Source organism: Ceratotherium simum, chromosome 35 (assembly GCF_057802395.1).
Source record: "Ceratotherium simum simum isolate JZ-2026a chromosome 35, ASM5780239v1, whole genome shotgun sequence".
Taxonomy (NCBI): domain Eukaryota; kingdom Metazoa; phylum Chordata; class Mammalia; order Perissodactyla; family Rhinocerotidae; genus Ceratotherium; species Ceratotherium simum.
In genome coordinates, this window is record NC_141934.1 from 626,499 (window position 1) to 643,363 (window position 16,865).

Here is a 16,865-nt window from a genome sequence, read left to right on the forward strand (position 1 = left end):
GGACGTGTTTGCTTGTAGAGCCCTCGCCTGGGCTCGCCTCCTTCCTGCTTAGTGCATAGGGCCCTTCATACAGTGTTGGTCTTTCCCTGATTGTCAAGTAGAGGTCGTGTCCAAATACCCCACTAAGCCTCTTGCCTCGGGAGTTACTATTTGTAAAAATGTTCCTCCTGAATTTTCACCCCAGGTATAGACCCGTTGGGGCCTCCTTCTCCGTTAGGGTCCGGGCTCCTTGGGCTGTGCTCTGGGAACCCCTGGCCGTAAGTGCCCAGGCACCCGATGCCGGCTCTCAGGCTTCACTCTTCGGAGAGCCAGGCCTGATGCTGTGCAGGGAGGCAAGTTCTGAGGGCGACCTATGAGCGAATGTTTGATGGCACCTTTCCTTCCAGCCAGGATGGTGCTGCAGTGGCCCCAGTCCAGGCGGTGGGCCCGTGGGTCAGGAGGTCTGTGGCGCAGACCGTGCAGGTGCTTGGAATGCCCAGGTGCGTTTACGTTACACTAGAGGCCGCATGCCCAGCTGTGTTTGGAAGTCAGGTCTCTCCAAAGTGGCCCTTGAGAAGGGAAGGTGTGCTTTCATGTCAAGGGGAGGCTGGAGGACAGAAAGTGGGAAGCCAGGGGCCCCAGCCCTCCCCAGGCTGTGCACAGGGCTTCAGGAAGCCCAGGGCTGCTCTGCAGACACTCCTCAGCCCCACCTGCACCCGAGGAGGCACCTGTGCCTGCGACAGCCACCTGGGTGGGTCTGTTCTCTACCTCTTTTATTGTGAGATGTAACGTACTTACAGAAAAGTGCACAGAACAAGTCTGTAGACTGGTGTATTATCACGGAGTGGACACCTGCACACCCACTCCCATCAGGAAGCAGAGCACTGCCAGCCCCCAGGAGCCCCTCACGCCCACCTGGCCACTCTGTCCTCGTCTTTGGGAGGCAGTTCCTTGCGCCTTTTTCTTGCTTTACTGGCTGAAAATCCATCTCCAAAAGGCATAGGCTCATTTTGTTTACTTTTTCCTTAACTTAAAAAATGGAAATATAGGCAATATGCTATTTGACAATGGTCATAAAGGAATCTTTTTGGATGCCATGTCTTCTTGGACAAGGGAAACTAAAGAAAAAATAAACAAGTGGGACTTCATCAGATTAAAGAGCTTCTGCAAGGCAAATGAAACCAGGATCAAAATGAATAGACAACCCACCAGCTGGGAGAAAATATTTGCAAATCATATATCTGACAAGAGGTTAATCTCCATAATCTATAAAGAACTCACACAACTGGACAACAACAAAAAAAACAATCTGATCAGAAAATGGGCAGAGGAAATGAGCAGACACTTCTCCAAAGAAGATATACAGATGGCCAATAGGCACATGAAAAGATGTTCAACATCACTAATCATCAGGGAAATGCAAATCAAAACTACAGTAAGACATCACCTTACTCCTGTTAGAATGGCTATAATCACCAAGACAAAAAATAACAAATGCTGGAGAGGCTGTGGAGAAACGGGAACCCTCATTTACTGCTGGTGGGAATGCAAACTGGTGCAGCCCCTATGGAAAACGGTATGGAGATTCCTCAGAAAACTAAAAATAGAAAATACCCTATGAGCCAGCTATCCTACTACTGGGAATCTATCCAACAAACCTGAAATCAATAATCCAAAGAGGCTTATGCACCCCTATGTTCATTGCAGCATTATTCACTATAGCCAAGAAGTGGAAGCAACCCAAGTGTCCTTCTACAGATGATTGGATAAAGAAGATGTGGTGTATATATATACAATGGAATACTACTCAGCCATAAAAAAAGACAAAATTATCCCATTTGCAACAACATGGATGGACCTGGAGGGTATTATGTTAAGTGAAATAAGCCAGAGAGAGAAAGACAAACACCGTATGACCTCTCTCATATGTGGAATATAAACCAACACACAGACAGACAGAACTGCATGGTGGTTACCAGGGGCAAGGGGGTTGAGGAGTGGGCACAAGGGATGAAGGGAGGCATTTATATGGTGACTGGCAAACAACAACGTACAACGAAAATTTCACAATATTATAAACTGTTAAGACATCAGTAAAAAAAATTTTTTAAAAATGGAGCCATGCGGAATAGCTTCCTTTGCATCTGACTCCTGTCACTCAGCTCTGTCTTGGTGAGATCCCCCATGGTGTCTGTAGCTTCAGCTCATTGTGTGGGCTTTTTCTGTGTGGTATCTACTGGATGTATATGGCCATATTACTTCCCATCTACTGTCGGTGGAGGTCTGTGTTGTCCACTTGGAGCTGTGAAGGATGAAGCTTAAGAAAATTCCTGTGGGGCTTCCTGGTGCCAGGTGCACATGCACATGCCTGCAGGTTAGACCCTGTGCCCATAGGTGGGTGTCCAGGCCGTAGAGTGTGTGCATGCTGGACAGCTTGGAGGGTGCCAGGCTGCACTCCTGGTGTGGGCCTCCCCCCCGCCGCTGCTGCCAGGGGCCTGGGAGCTCCTGTGGCCTTGTTTGCATTTTCCTGACCACTTGATGAGTGAGCCTCGTCTGTGTGTGTTGGCCACGTGGATAAACTCTCTTAAATGCCTGTTCTCCACTGGATTGACTGCCTTTTTCTAATTGAGTTATAGGAGTTCTTTTTATATTCTAGGTATGGTAGATATTTTTATATCACCAACTATTTCTCTAACACGTGGCTTGCATTTTTCCCTCTCTTAATGTTGTGTTTAATGACATTAAGACATTTAATGTCTTTAAGTTAGTCATTTTAGTGAAGGCAAATCCGTGGTCTTCCTCTAATGGCTTGTGTTTCTGTGTCTTGCAAAGGAGTCCTGGCACCAGGTCGTGAAGCCCCCTTGCTCATCTCCCCAGAGCTTCACTGCTGTTCCTTTTCATCCACATTTGTCTGGAATCCACTGTCGGTGTGGATTTGGTGTCTTTGTTTCCATATGGATACCCGATGGTCCCATCTTCCCTGCTCCCATTTCCCTTCCAAGTTTAGTGACATTGGCATCTGAGGAAGTGGGACAGGGAAGGCAGTGGCTGCCAGGCAGAGGTGGCTGGAGCAGCGAGCATGTGGCCGGAGAAGCAGAGTGATGGGGACAGGGTCTCAGAGGTGGCTGGGGAGGTTGGGAGATTGGCTACACCGCACAAGCGAGCTCGTTGGTTGAGCATGTCAGTAAATATCTTGAGGATAAGAGGAGCCACATATTTCCCTGTCAGAGAAGGGAGTCATAGCCTGATAAGGAGGAAGGGGAGAAAGAACCCTCAGGCCATCAGCATGAACTTGTGGGGTTTTGAAAATATATACACAAAGATAGGTACAGAAATATTTGTGAGTGTGAGATGTGTGTCTTTGTCAGGTGTGTGAATGTGAGGATATGTGGTGTGTGTGTGTGTAGGTATTTCCTGGCTGTCTCTGCCGAGAGGGGCTGGCAGTGGCAGCACCTTATAACAGGGAGCACACCTGCACCCAGACCTTGGTTTCTAAACATCTGTCTGCACCAGAAGGAACTAGGATTCCTTACAGAAATGACTTATTCTAGGTCTGGAATACCTTACTGACGGACACATGTCAGAAGAACTTTGAGCCAACTTGAAGGGACTCCCGTTGGCCAGGCTGGGATGGTTTGAGCACAAAAATAATTAATGAGAATTTTGTGTTGAATAACACAGGAATGCATGCATCCAAAGCGATATAAAGAGAGGAAACAGAAGGAGAAGGGAAAGCCCGTTCTTCAGTAGGATGGCCCTTCGTGAATGTAGAAGATGGACGTGGGAGTCACTTGTCGGCGGCTGTGAAGGGCCTGGTTGACATGTGGGCAGTATCAGTGTGCGCCAAGGCAGTGGGCCATTTGAGAGTTGGGATACTGGCATCATATCAGAATATCTTCCCACAGGTATTAACCAAACAGGGAGTGGTGGCTTTGCAGTGGACACACCTGGCAGGCACCTCTTGACCAGGCAGTCAAGGTGGGCGGTTGGCATCATGTGCCCTGATTATGCACTGAGAGGGTGCTGTCCTTCCCGAACATGGAAACGTCACCCTAGGGAACGGAAGGCCTCTTTTCTCTGAGAGTGCCAGGGACACGAGAGATGGCACGATGAGGTCTGTCCAGGTCCAGGGGGCTAATGAGGACCGACAAGCACGGCGTGGGTCCTGGACCGCCTAGGGGAGGCCACTCCAGGACACTCTGTAGGACCACTGGTAAACCGCAGACGGGCTGCTGGCTGTTCTGGGGTTGCCTTGCCCTTGGAGGGGAGTGTGGAGGTGGCAAGGCACACGCTGGATCTTCTGGGGTGGCGGGGCATCAGGGCAGGAGAGAATGTGTACGTTAGCAATTAGGGAACCGATTAGGGGACCAGGTGAAGGAGGCATGGAAGCAACTGTTCTGTGAGTTAAAAAAAATTCAAAATAAAAAGTTACAGTTAAAACAGGCTGGTTTCTTTGCTCACGGCTTAGCTGCCATCTTGGCAGTGAGTCAGATGCCCTCCCTGTGTGAGCACGTCTCTCGGCTGCCTCTTCTCTTCCTTAGGCTCCGTGCATCCCGGTGTCGAGGACACCCTCGCATCTCTCTCTTTTGTTGCTGCCCTTCTGGCTAAGGCCTGCTGTCTGGCAGAGCACGGCGTCAGCCCTGTCCTTTGGGAGAGCCGGCATCTCCTAGTTCTCTGGATGATCAGGCACTTTTTTTTTTTTTTTTTTTTGAGGAAGATTGACCCTGAGCTAACATCTGTTAGCAATCTTCCTCCTTTTTTCCTTTTTCTCCCCAAAGCCCCAATAGATAGTTGTATGTCATTGTTGTACATCCTTCTAGTTGCTGTATGTGGGACACCGCCTGAGCATGGCTTGATGAACTGTGTGTCAGGTCCGCGCCCAGGATCCCAACTGGTGAACCCCGGGCTGCCAAAGCGGAGTGCACGAACTTAACCACTATGCCACCGGGCCAGCCCCTGACCAGGCACATTTTAACATCAGCTTGGCAGGTTCTCCAAAATGGATTGGGATTGAGTTGCTCTGGGTCGGCCCAGGGAGAGCGGCCATCTGCACAGCACCGAGTCCTCGGGGCCTGAGCGTCTCACGTGACAGGGCGGGTCTGTCACCACACTGGCGCACCACTGGCAACTGGACACCGGGCCTCATGTGGGTTCTCCTGTCTCCCACCACTGTCCTTTTCTGCTCCAGGGTCCAGCCAGTTGTCCCATCTCCCAAGTCGCCTCTGGCCTGTGATCGCTTCTCTTTCCCTCGTTTCTCATGCCCTCCGCCCTTGGGAAGAGTACTGTCAGGAGTTATACAGAATGCCTCTCACACTGGGTTTGCCTCACAGTTTCCCAGGATTAGACAGTATGATGGGCTTCCGGAAAGAAACCCACAGAGATGCAGTGCCTTTCCTGTCCAGAAGTCCATGATGTCCACAGGACTCATCTCTGGTGAGGGTCACCTGGGGTGGGCTGTGTCTGCGTGTTTCCCACCATCAGGGATGTTTTCCCTCTGCTTACTGGGCTCCTTGGCTGTGAGTCGTTGGGTCCAGCAAGGACTTTCCTCAAGGGATGAAGAATTAAGGAGGGTTGTGTGTTAGAGCCACCGCAGTGATAATAAGCATCTAGGGGATCTTTGAGGCTGTCCGTGTGTCCTGTTTCTCCTTAGGTCCCACCCTCTGACTTTAGCCTCCTGCGGTGGGGTCTGCCCCCTGCAGTTACTACTGGGGGTTCTCTGGGACTTTCTGTTTCCCACACTCTCCTGCTGTATTCTTGGGTTATATCTCATACTACTGTCATTTATTTTATTGCTCAGGCTGTGCCAGCGTTGGCACCTGTGTCCTTTGGACATGCCCCCATTCTTTATTTTTTGAAGTATTTCCTTACTTCCTGGCACTACAAGATGCTGAGAACTCATCTTCTCTTTCTCCCACTTCAGCCTTAGACTCAGGCGTTTCTCCAGAAACCTGGTTCCTGTTTTTAGAGAGAGTGATCAGAAACTAGACCTGGCACTAGGTGCGCTCGTCACTGCTGGGGTATTGTTGCTTCTAGGTCTTCTCGGCGGGCAGCCTGGGGAATAGCTGTGTGTGCACGGGCCATGCTGCATACACACCCATAGGCATCTCTGTGTCGGTCTGGGTATTTGGATAAACATGCCTTCATACTGACGTCTCCGATTTGAATCCAACACCACGGGGTCCATTCTTGCCTCTCCCAGGCTTCTTTGTGACCGCTTTCTGTAACAGGGAGAAACCTGGCTCCTGCTCTCCACTACTTATGTACCTCTCTGTTCAACCCTGCTGTCCACGTGAAGAGGTTTCAGAATTGCTGACCCGCACCCCCGTGAGAAACAGACTTACCAACTAGAGTTCTGTGTTTCTGCACGGTTATTTTGTCTTCAACTTTGCAGTTTCAAGTTGACGTACTTTTCCCAAATTCTTCGGGTTGGCTTCTGTCTGCCCTCCCCTTGGGTGCAGTATGCCATGCATTTGTCACAGTCTGCAGTCCATCCTGGGATCCTGACATCCTGGTTGTGTGGTTTTTTAAAGTATACACAGTAAAGCTTGCTCTGTGCCTTAGTTCTGTGGGTTTGATGGATTCCCACAGTCACGTATGCTCCACCCCAGGGCCATCCAGAGCAGTTGGCAACCTGCAGATCCCTTGTGCCGTCCCTCTGTGGGCAAGGCCCCTGGAGTCCTCTGTCCCTCCATTGTGCCTCTCCTAGAATGTCACACAGATGGGATCGTGCAGCACTGTGGCCTTTTGGATCTGGCTTCCTTCACTGAGATTCCCACAGGTTGCTACGTGGGGTGTATTCCTTCCTCTCTGTTGCTGAGTGGAATTCCGTGGTATGGACACCTCACCGTTTGTTATCCAGTCTCCCGTTCAACAGTTGTTTCAGATTTGTACAGTTATGAACAGAGTTGCTGTAAACATTCACGTACAGGTTTTTGTGTGAATGTAGGTTTTAAGTTCACTTGGGAAAATACCTGGGAGTTGGGATTGCCAAGGTGTCGAAGTTAATTCACAGAGGGAGAGAGAGCGGCGGGAAGACCATAGGATGCGGTCACGGGGCATGCGCCACGGAGTGCCCTGGGCTTCAGTCTGCCGTGTGCCCCTGGGACGGCCCATGAGCAGTATCCTGGCATTGGGCGTCTTGATGCAAAGCCCTTCCTCAGCCGAGGTGCCCCCACCTGATGACCTGGCACCAGCCGTGGCGCCTCTTTCAAAAGTGTCCCCTGCCTTCTTTTGGCGTCAGGCTGGCCACAGCACACCGATTTCTGGGTGGGTTGGATGCACCATCTGCTCACCAAGGGCCTCACGCCTGTCTCCTCTTGGTTTTGGCAGTCAGGGCCGGGACCTGAAGCTGTGCCTGTGGGACCTGGCAGAGGGCAGAAATGCTGTGGTGGACTCCGTGCGCCTGGAGAGCATCGGCTTCTGCAGGGGCTCCATCCTGGCTGGGGGCCATCAGCGATGGACGCTGGCCGTGCCGGGGAGAGGCAGTGATGAGGTGAGCGCCAGCCCACACAACGTCTTGTTCCACGAGTCACTGGGTGCTTGGTTTCCCTCACACAGGCATGCTCATTCTAAGCACCTGGTTACAGGAATGCAATGCCCACTGTAGGACCCCGAGGAGCCGGGGCAGGTCTAGGTCTGCCTGCTGGATCACAGTTCCGGGGGCTGCAGGCTGAGTCTTGGCCTGGTCGCCTGTGAGGTGCCCTGGTGGTGAGAGTCAGCAAGGAGGCCCAGGGCAGTGGGCTAGTGTCTCTGTGAGGCCCTGGCACCTGGCACAGCACAGCAGTGCACAATGGACAGGTGTTGAGGCCCAAGGCCATCAAGAACACTGGGGGAGGGACCACCCATACAGATCCTCAGAGGACTTAGGGGTGGGCATGTGTAGACAGAAGTCCCAGGCAGGCCAGCAGGAGGTGTAGTCTGGGAGAGACAGAGGCCCTGGTGAAGTCGAGAGGGCCTCTGAGCCAGGGCAGCAGGGGAGGGCGGCCTTTTGGGGAGCAGAACTGGGTCCTGGTGTAAGAAGCCTCAGGCAGGGCTGGGATGCGGGGCATAAGGAGCTGGCACCAGGGTGGCAATTGCAGTATAGAGGGGCACAGGTGAGCAGGGGAACATCAAAGAATGGGGCTTCTGGGGGTGGTGGGCATGACCGAGCTTCGGAGGTGGCCGTCGCACGGAGCTCAGTCCAGAGCAGCCAGCAGTGGTTGGTGGCAGGGGACTGGTTAGGCTGCACAGTGGCATCCACACCCCCGAGGGCAGAAGGGTCAGAGTCCACCAAGAGAAGCAGTGCCCAGGACTGCGGGATGTGGTAGAGGAAGGAGGAGTGGCTGGAGGCACCAGCTGTTGGAGGAGCTGAAGGGAAATTGAAGAAGAAACCTGTAAAGGCTATGGGATGGGCCTGGTGAGTGTGGGGCACGGCTGCTCAGGGGCCTGGCAAGTGTGGGGGCCAGGGCTCCAAGAGTGGGGTGGGGGCTGGGGGTGCACACGGGCCGGGCTCCTGTCTACCGCCCACTCCCATGTTCTCTTGTGTCCCTGCTGGCCCCCAGAGCCTGTGCGGCAGGCGGGGCTGGGCAGGGCCCTGGCCCGTGCACGTGGTGAGGTTTGGCCCCCGCCCAAGAAGAGTCGTTTGTCTTAAAGCAGCTCAGTTCATAAATAATGAGAAAGAACAGGCATTTATTTGTTCATGATTGCGTTTAAATCACCAATTAGGAGCTACATACACTTTTCTTGCCAATTTGCCAAAAACCTGTTAAAAGTTTTATTAATGTGAAAAACAGAGAGCTTTGCTCCCTCCCGGATGGCAGGAGCTGGGCAGCGCCCAGCCTTCCTCCCTCACCACACACCACGTACGCCGGCCTGGGGTTCAGCTAGCTCTTACCACTGGGGTCAGGTGCTGCGTACTGCCCTCCACATCTTGGCCACCGCAGGCCTGCCCCGCTGTGAGTGTCCCTTCGGCCCTCCTTCACCCTCTGCTCCCACTCCCGGGGCCTGTCCCCTGAGCCTGCTCTTCCCCTCTGCTCAAGGCTGTTGGTAACCAACTTCCTGGCTCCCAGTTCTTCCAGTTCAGGCAGCAACTGTGTTTTTCAGGTGCAGCCAGTCTGGGGACCTTGCCCATCCTGGGAAAATAGCTGATTTCCATGTTCCCACCTGCAATCTGCCAGGACTGGGCCCTAGAAAAGCAGCGCTGGCCTGTGCCCAGACAGTGCCCAGGGAGAACATGCTCCAGCCCCGATCGGCCGTCTGGGTGGCCACACTTGCCCAAACCAAACATTTTTCCTACTGGAACAAAAGTTGGAGTTGAGTGCCAGATGGAAAGTATACTGGTGTCTGTAGGAGGCTCCCAGCGCAGGCGCCCAGGCCCTGCCAGAGCACAGAGCTCCTCCTCAGACCCACAGAGGCCCGTGGGCCTGCTTCTGGTCCTCAGGCCGTGCGTGGGCTCCTCACTTTCCTGCACCTGGGTCGTGGCCCTGGATGCTGCCCCCATACTCCCTCCCATAGCACCTGGCTCGGGCTTGGGGCTCCCCTCGGTTTCCCTTCTCACTCTCTCTTCCCCGCCGGAGCAGACTTGCTGGGCGACTCGCCCCTGTCCAACCCACTTAGCCTCCTGCCACTCCTCACTGCCCCCAGAGGGGTCTTCCTGAGCCTGTCCCTCGCTGACCCATGGACCTACATGCCATGCTGTCCAGGGTGCAGGCCTGTGCGGACTATGTGTCTGGTGACTGCTGCGTCCTCCGGCATCCCTCTCCCTGTGGCTTCTCCTCCTGCCACCCAGTCAACATCTTGAAACCAGCCCATCCTCCTGATGTGGTGACAAAAGGAACAGATCTCATTTTAGGAAATCTGGCACTAGAGCAGTTAGAAGGTGGGAAACCACTGTCCCCCTCAGCAGCACAGACATGGGCTGGCTCCTGCAGCCTCTGAAGCGGCAAAGGGGCAGGCCAGCATGCATGCGGCCCACGCCTGCTGCTTTGCCCTTGAACAGGCTTGGGTCCCCGAGGCGCTGAACCAAGAAGAGCACATCTTTCTCTGTTCTGTGGGGGTGGTGGCCCCGGGGTGAGCGTGCCCCGTGGGTGCTCTGCCCGCCGCCCTCCCACTCGCCCACTCCCCCCAGCTCTGCCGTGGTTCTCCAGTGATGAGCCTGTGCCACACCAATGTTACACACCAATGTTACTCACTGCAGAGAGCGAGCAGAAGGGCTCCGAGAGGCCCTCTCCCTGCCTTCGGTTTTCTTGTTACTTCTGGGCCGTGCTCCCTGGCCACTTCTTGGTTGTCACACCCTCTCTCTTATATTTCTTATCGTTTCGTTGGCGCTCCTCCTTCAGTGTTTTGCTGTTCTGGGGCTCCTTCTAGCAGCCTCTTATTTCGTGACAGTAACACCTGCTCACATCACTTAGGTTCTTTTCTGTCTCCTTTGTGGGTAGTGAGGGCCAAGGCGGCTGGCATGGGTGTCAGAGTGACCTTGCACACCCCCCTAGGCGTTTGCACGTGTGTGTACATGTGCGCGTGTGCACACTCGGCAGGGTCCCAGGACTTGCTGTTCCTCGGCAGTGAGCCCTCCCCTGGTACTGGGATGCTTTGGGGCTTCTGGCAAGAGCCCCACCCAGAGCGTACCCCCAACCCCAACCGTGGAGGTGACGCCCGGCGCAGAGGCAGGCTGTCACAGGACCCGTAGCTGGGAGGACCAGGCCGTGCTGCGGCTTTCTGCCCTGCCTGCTGCCGCCCTTGGACACGGCCACCCAGCATGCATGTGGCAGATCTGAAATCAGAGCCGGGACTCCACTCAGGGCCCCGGGCGGGTTCTCCTGTGGGGGTCAGTGAGAGCAGTGTGGCTCAGACCCTCACGCCTCGAGTTCCCCTGAGGTTCTCCTTGCTGGGGTTTCTGTGTTCTGGGTGTCAGACGGCCGGCTTGCTGTCCCCTTGACACCCATGACCCCTCTGGACCTCAGACTCCTTGTCTGCAAACCGGAGGATGCCCCCATGTCGGTGGGTGTGAGGTGCGGCTGCGTGGTGGCTGCACGTTGTTGTCGTCACATTATTGGTAGAGCAGCTCTCACCGGTACCTCGGGGAGCTAAGGACCAGCCGAGCCTCCCACCACCGGGTGGTGGACCTACTTCGCACGGGATCCCTTCTCCTTTTCCAAGCCCTGCAGGAGGGTCACCCTTGTCCCCGCTCGGCAGATGACGGGGCTGAGATGATAGGGGTGCAGGTGGCTGGGGACCCAATTCCAGTCTGCGGGTCTCCATGCCCGAGCCTGCTTCTTGTGGCCTCTGCCGTGCCCTGTGGACCGTGCAGGGCAGAGCTTGGACCAGCTTGGGGGGACAGGCTGAGTGTGAGCCGCCAGGCACGTCTCCCAGCCTAGGCACAGGGGGGCCCTGCACCTGTGTTCAGTTGCCACGAAATATAGCTGTGAGATGCGGTATAAAGGTGCAGGGACACGTGGTTCCAAACAGAGCTCCTTTGGTGCCTGTCATGTTCCTCTCCAAGGCACGGTGCTGGGTCCCAGGCATCCCTGTGCAACTCTTTATACCATTTGATATGCCTGAGACAGTTCAGAGTCGTTCACATGTACAACCCACACCAGGAAGGAGAAGCAGGCTGAGGTTGGGAGGATCAGCGAGCTGAGTCAGGCCTCCTGCTCGGCAAAGAGGTAAAATCTGGAGAGGCCGGAGGCGGCTGCCGGGCAGTAACGCTGGTTAGAGGGACGTGCCAGTCACTCAGGAATGATGCGTGCGTTTCGCAAGGCCCAGAAGCGCCCAAGCCCATGAGCCTGTGCGGCCTAATTAGGGGTCTCGGCCCCCGGTTCCTGCGGGAGCAGACAGAAACTCGCAGCAGCCTTGGCTCACCGCCTTAAAAGTCCCTTGTTTGTGTAGCACAGACTCGCCTTGGCACCGGCCCAGATCAACTTGTTTTCTTACTGTCAGGTTCAGATTCTGGAGATGCCATCCAAGACGTCAGTGTGCACCCTGAAGCCGGAGGCAGATGCCAAGCCGGGCATGCCCATGTGCCTGGAGCTGTGGCAGGTAAGGCCCAGCGCGTACCAGCCATGCCCTGCCAGCCACACCCACTGGGCCCTGAATCATGCCCCATTCAGGATTTGGTTTATCTCAAACCAAAGGGGCAATCAGCCCCTTGGGAGAACATGTGCATTCTGCCTTCTGCAGCCTCGATGTCCCCAGCCAGTCCCTGCCACCCACCGCGGCTGTGAGGGCTCTGCTGCAAACTGCACAGGGCAGGCCTGGCTTGTGCTATCCCCCACCGGCTCTGAGCGGCACCCCTGCCTGGGCGGTGAGGAGGGACGGCAGGGTCCTGGGGAGGGCGCGTGCACCCCTCCTCTCCGCACGCCAGTCCGGGGCCCTGTGTGGGGCTGGGAGGGGAGTGCTGACTAACTCTCCAGGCCTGCACAGCCCCTGCTGTGCCTGGGATTAATTTTTGTTGCTTCTTTGCCTCGTAGAGGAGAAGTGGGCTCAACATGTGGCTTTCCCTGAGGCGGTACTCAGAATTTCTGAGTACAGCCATTTCCTTCTTTCTCAACTGTTCTTTCTGATTAGAGAGGGTCTAATCTCATTACAGAGGCATCTCCTGGGCTGGCAGCAGAAGTCAGCGGGCCAGGGAGGGGGTCACAGGCCTGGGTCCCGGTAGGATGGGTTTTGGCCCCAGGCCTGGGAGGGTTCCTCTTGGGCTGCCAGCCTCCACCAGAGGCCGGGCCCTCCTCGAGGCTGGCCCGCACCCCCAGAGGTCAGCACTGGCTCAGAGTGTGCAGTTTCCGCTTGTTGGGGCGCTCGTATTTGGGGCAGCAGAGCAGATGGTCTGGTGTCTTCACTTGGAAGGACCCTGGCAGCGTCTTTGCCGTGGCAGAAACCATGGCAAGCAGGTTACCAATCAGTGCTGGCCTTGGACCGCTGCTTACAGGCTGTCTACCCAGCTCTGTTCGGATCACCAGTGCTTTCCAAGAGCCACCCTGTGCGCCCGGGTGCCTCGCTGCCTGTGGGAGCCCTTCCTAAGAGTTAGACCAGCCAGGCTCAAGTGCATGGAGATGTAGGTGTGGGCGACAGGCTCCACGGGACAGGCGCCCCCAGAGACCCTGCCCCAAGCTTTTGTCCCTCCAGGGACTGGCCCTGTCTTGCAGTTGGTTCCCCCTGCAGTTTCTTAGCCAAGAACATTCCAGCTGGAATTTGGAACCTCTGATCAGCTGATCCTGTGGTGTCCCACAGCCTCTCAGAGAGAAGCCTGGGAGAGTTGTTGAGGAGGGGGGCTCCGAGAACTCACCTGAGTGACAAAGCTCCTGGCACCATCAGGTTTGTGGCGGGCGCTTCATGGGGCACACCCCCAAGGTCGTGATGTCGTAGGCAATGGTGTGGGGGTCATAGGCCCGGGGCAGGACGGCGGTGGCGGCTGCGTCTGCTCGTTCTCTGTTCCCTGGTAACACTGTCGTTGTGTAATCACATAAAAATTCCAGCAGAAAAATGTGTGGAACCGGGATGTACAAACTTGTTAAGGTAATTAATATGGTTGACAGAAGGGCAAATCGTGTTTTTGTTAGTTGATACAGATCCAGCGCAAAGCATCCTGTTGAGAAAAGTCTATGTTAATTTCAAATGTCCCTTTTTTTCTCTCCAAACCTGAAGATGTAGGTTATAACTTCATAATCTGAGTGTGGCAGAATGGCCTGACATGGTATTTTTTTCTGAAACGTTCAGATGTATTCTTTTTTTGTGTGTGTGAGGAAGATCAGCCCTGAGCTAACATCCACGCCAATCCTCCTCTTTTTGCTGAGGAAGACTGGCTCTGAGCTAACATCTATTGCCAATCCTCCTCCTTTTTTTCCCCAAAGCCCCAGTAGATAGTTGTATGTCATAGCTGCACATCCTTCTAGTTGCTGTATGTGGGACGCGGCCTCAGCATGGCCAGACAAGCGGTGCGTCGGTGCGCGCCCGGGATCCGAACCCGGGCCGCCAGTAGCAGAGCGCGCCCACTTAACCGCTAAGCCACCAGGCCGGCCCCAGATGTATTCTTGTTTTGCTCCTCAAAGTGGCTGACCTGCATTGTTGTGATGATCACATAAAAGGTCAGGAAGATCATTTGCACCAGCCCTTGGAGCAGGCTCCCAGCCCCTGGGCCTCGGGGCCCCTCTAATGGGCCCCACCCAAGCTGAGGACTCGAGATGCTGTGGTCGGGGACTGCCTGCTGGAGGTCCCTCCGGCCAGCATGCCCAGAGATGGGAGGGGATGCAGAGTGAGTCCTTGTGACAACTTCAGGTCCTCGCCTTGTGGAGGTCAGCCTGGCACCAAGGGCATGGCCACCGAAGGCTCGAGGCCACAGGAGCACTGTTCTGCCTGCAATTGTCTGTCACTGGGGAGCCCCAGGGACCCTACATGCCAGGAGAGAAGCTGGAGGCACCCACAGTGCAGGTGGGGAGCAGTGGGCAGCCCGGGCCGGAGCTCAGCATTTGTGTCTCCTTGGCAGCCACAGAGGGAGCGCCTGTAGGCCAGCCTGGCTCCTGCTCTGGCTGCCCATGGCACCTCAACAGGTGGGTCAGTAGTGTGCAGCCCCTGAACTAGCCGAGGCGCTCAGAGCCCAGGACCACAGGCATCACACGGGCTGGGGCTACAGAGACTGACCAGAACCAAAGTGTCAGCAACGAGAGGAGCCCTGGACACAGGAGGGATGTGCCATGGGGCCGGGGACAGGCTGGGCCTGCGCAGCATGGAGGGGAAGCAGGTGACACGGCAGAGCACTGCTCTGGTGGAAATGGACCCAAGTGGGCCCCTGGAGAGTTCCTCACAGCCGGCCTGTGGGGTGGGCCTGGCAGGGCAGGTCTCAGGGCCGGCTTGAGTTCCTGGCTGGGGAGCAGACAGCGTCTGGGCCGTTCTCACCTGGCCCTCACACTGCCCGGTGTGCAGGTACGGTCCTGGAGGAAGGCCCTGTCTGGGGAGGCACGGCTGCCCACAAGGAGCTGCCTGAGCAGAGGGCATGACCACTTTTTAGAGTACTCTGTGTGTCTTTGGAGAAAACAGTTGTAAATAATTTTACCCTGCGCAAATAATTCCTGATCAGATGATCTGAAAGATGCCCAAGTGGAGCTCTTCCCTGTTACAAAACTACAGGGAGAGCGCACCAACTGGTGCTCTGCACGAGGGGCTTCTGCATGAGGCCTGCTGGAGGCAGGGACTGGTGCACTCAGACCCTCTGGGGTGGGCCTCACCAGCTGCTGTGGATGGGCAGGGTGGGGGGCACTGCACTACCCCTCAGGGTTCCCAGCCACTGGACTGCTCTGCTGACTGCTCATCCAGTCGGCCCGCTGGGCAATCAGCGTGCAGGAGGCCCCAGGAAGGCACTCAGACTGCCACAGGCCTCCTCCTAGGAGCCTCACTCCCTTCCTTAGACTCCTCCTTTCCGTTTTTGTTTGTGTGAACGTGTATTATCAGCAGAAAAAATGATTGGGGGCCGGCCCCGTGGCTTAGCGGTTGAGTGCGTGCGCTGTACTACTGGCGGCCTGGGTTTGGATCCCGGGCGCACACCGACGCACTGCTTGTCCGGCCATGCTGAGGTGGCATCCCACATGCAACTAGAACGATGTGCAACTATGACATACAACTATCTACTGGGGCTTTGGGGAGAAAAAAGGAAAAAAAGGAGGAGGATTGGCAATAGATGTTAGCTCAGGGCTGATCTTCCTTACAAAAAAAAAAAAAAAAGATCGTATGAGCCATTTCCGGGGACGTGCAGGAGGCGTCCTCCAGACCAGCTCTGGCCTGGGAGAATTCACTGTAGCTGTGTGCAGGTCTCGGTGGTTGTGTCCTCCCCCTCCCCTGGTACAGCCACCTCCTCCAGATCAAAGAGCTGGTCGGCATCAGGCTCCCCCTGGCTCCCATCACTGCTGGGGGCCCTGTGACATACACCGCACCACACAGCCTCAGTTTCCCCTTCTGATGCACAGAGAAAGCCCTTCTTCCTTGGGTTGTTTGAGGATGTGGGGTCCACTCGTGTTAGGCCTTCTGCTTAAAGCAGGTCACCTTACTTAGCCGAGCGAGGGTCCTTTCTGGGTGCTTGAGAAGGCTGTGGAGAGGCACTCTGCAGTGTGTGCTGTGGTGCTGGCCTGGAGCCCTCGCTGGCAGAAGCGCCCACACAACATGATACTAGGAGCTCCCGCAGGTGGGTGGGGCGGGGAAGGCCTCTGCGGCACTGTCGGCCTGTGTCCAGTGAGGCCCAGGCGATCTGCTCAGCTCCAGCCTTGCCTGCCAGCAGGGGACATCCTTGGGGTTGCAGGTGGCTAAGGACACAGCCTCGCTGACCAGCCCCCCGGGCTCCAGTTCCCATCGTTGACCATCCAGAGGCTGAGGGCCAGGCCCAGCTGGAGCTCCCCAAGACTCAGTTGAAAATTCACCAAGGAGGTGACTTGCTCAGTTATTCCTGACATTGGAGTGACGCCCACCCTAGGCAGCTCAGTGGAGAACACAGAGACGAGTGAAGGGCAGCAGGTGGCCGCGGCGCATGCTCTGTCCCGGGAGCAACCTGGCACCTGTCGTGGAGGCGTTTCCTGTTGGCAGTGCCTGGGGCCGCCACTCTCGGTGCCAGAGTGACACGGAATCCTGCAGCGCTCTTCTTCGGGAGTTGTTGCAGAGCCCAGATAAACGAGGCGCCTGCCTGGGGTGCAGAGCCCTCTGACCCGCTCCCTCATCCATCACAATAGAGCAGGCCAGCGAGAGGGCGTCTTTCACCAGTCATCGCTGCGGCCACTCACCAGGCTTGGGGGTGGGAGGCTCCCGCAGTGACGTTGACAAAGCACAGAAAGTTCATTTTTCATTGAGATGGAGCTCTTGATTTTCTTTGGTTGGCGGTTCTAGACAGGTGACCAGCCCCACCAAGGGATGGCCGCAAGTCTCAGGCCTAC

At 55.7% G+C, this 16,865-nt stretch overlaps 1 protein-coding gene across 1 annotated transcript in view; it reads left to right on the forward strand.

The window, feature by feature from the left end:
- GNB1L (G protein subunit beta 1 like) overlaps nucleotides 1–16,865 on the forward strand; it is a 61,493-nt gene that overhangs the window by 29,617 nt on the left and 15,011 nt on the right. The window contains exons 4-5 of the mRNA XM_087423728.1: nucleotides 7,309–7,471; nucleotides 11,896–11,994. Of these exons, the coding sequence (XP_087279854.1) occupies nucleotides 7,309–7,471; nucleotides 11,896–11,994 (262 nt within the window). The remainder of the gene's footprint in view (nucleotides 1–7,308; nucleotides 7,472–11,895; nucleotides 11,995–16,865) is intronic.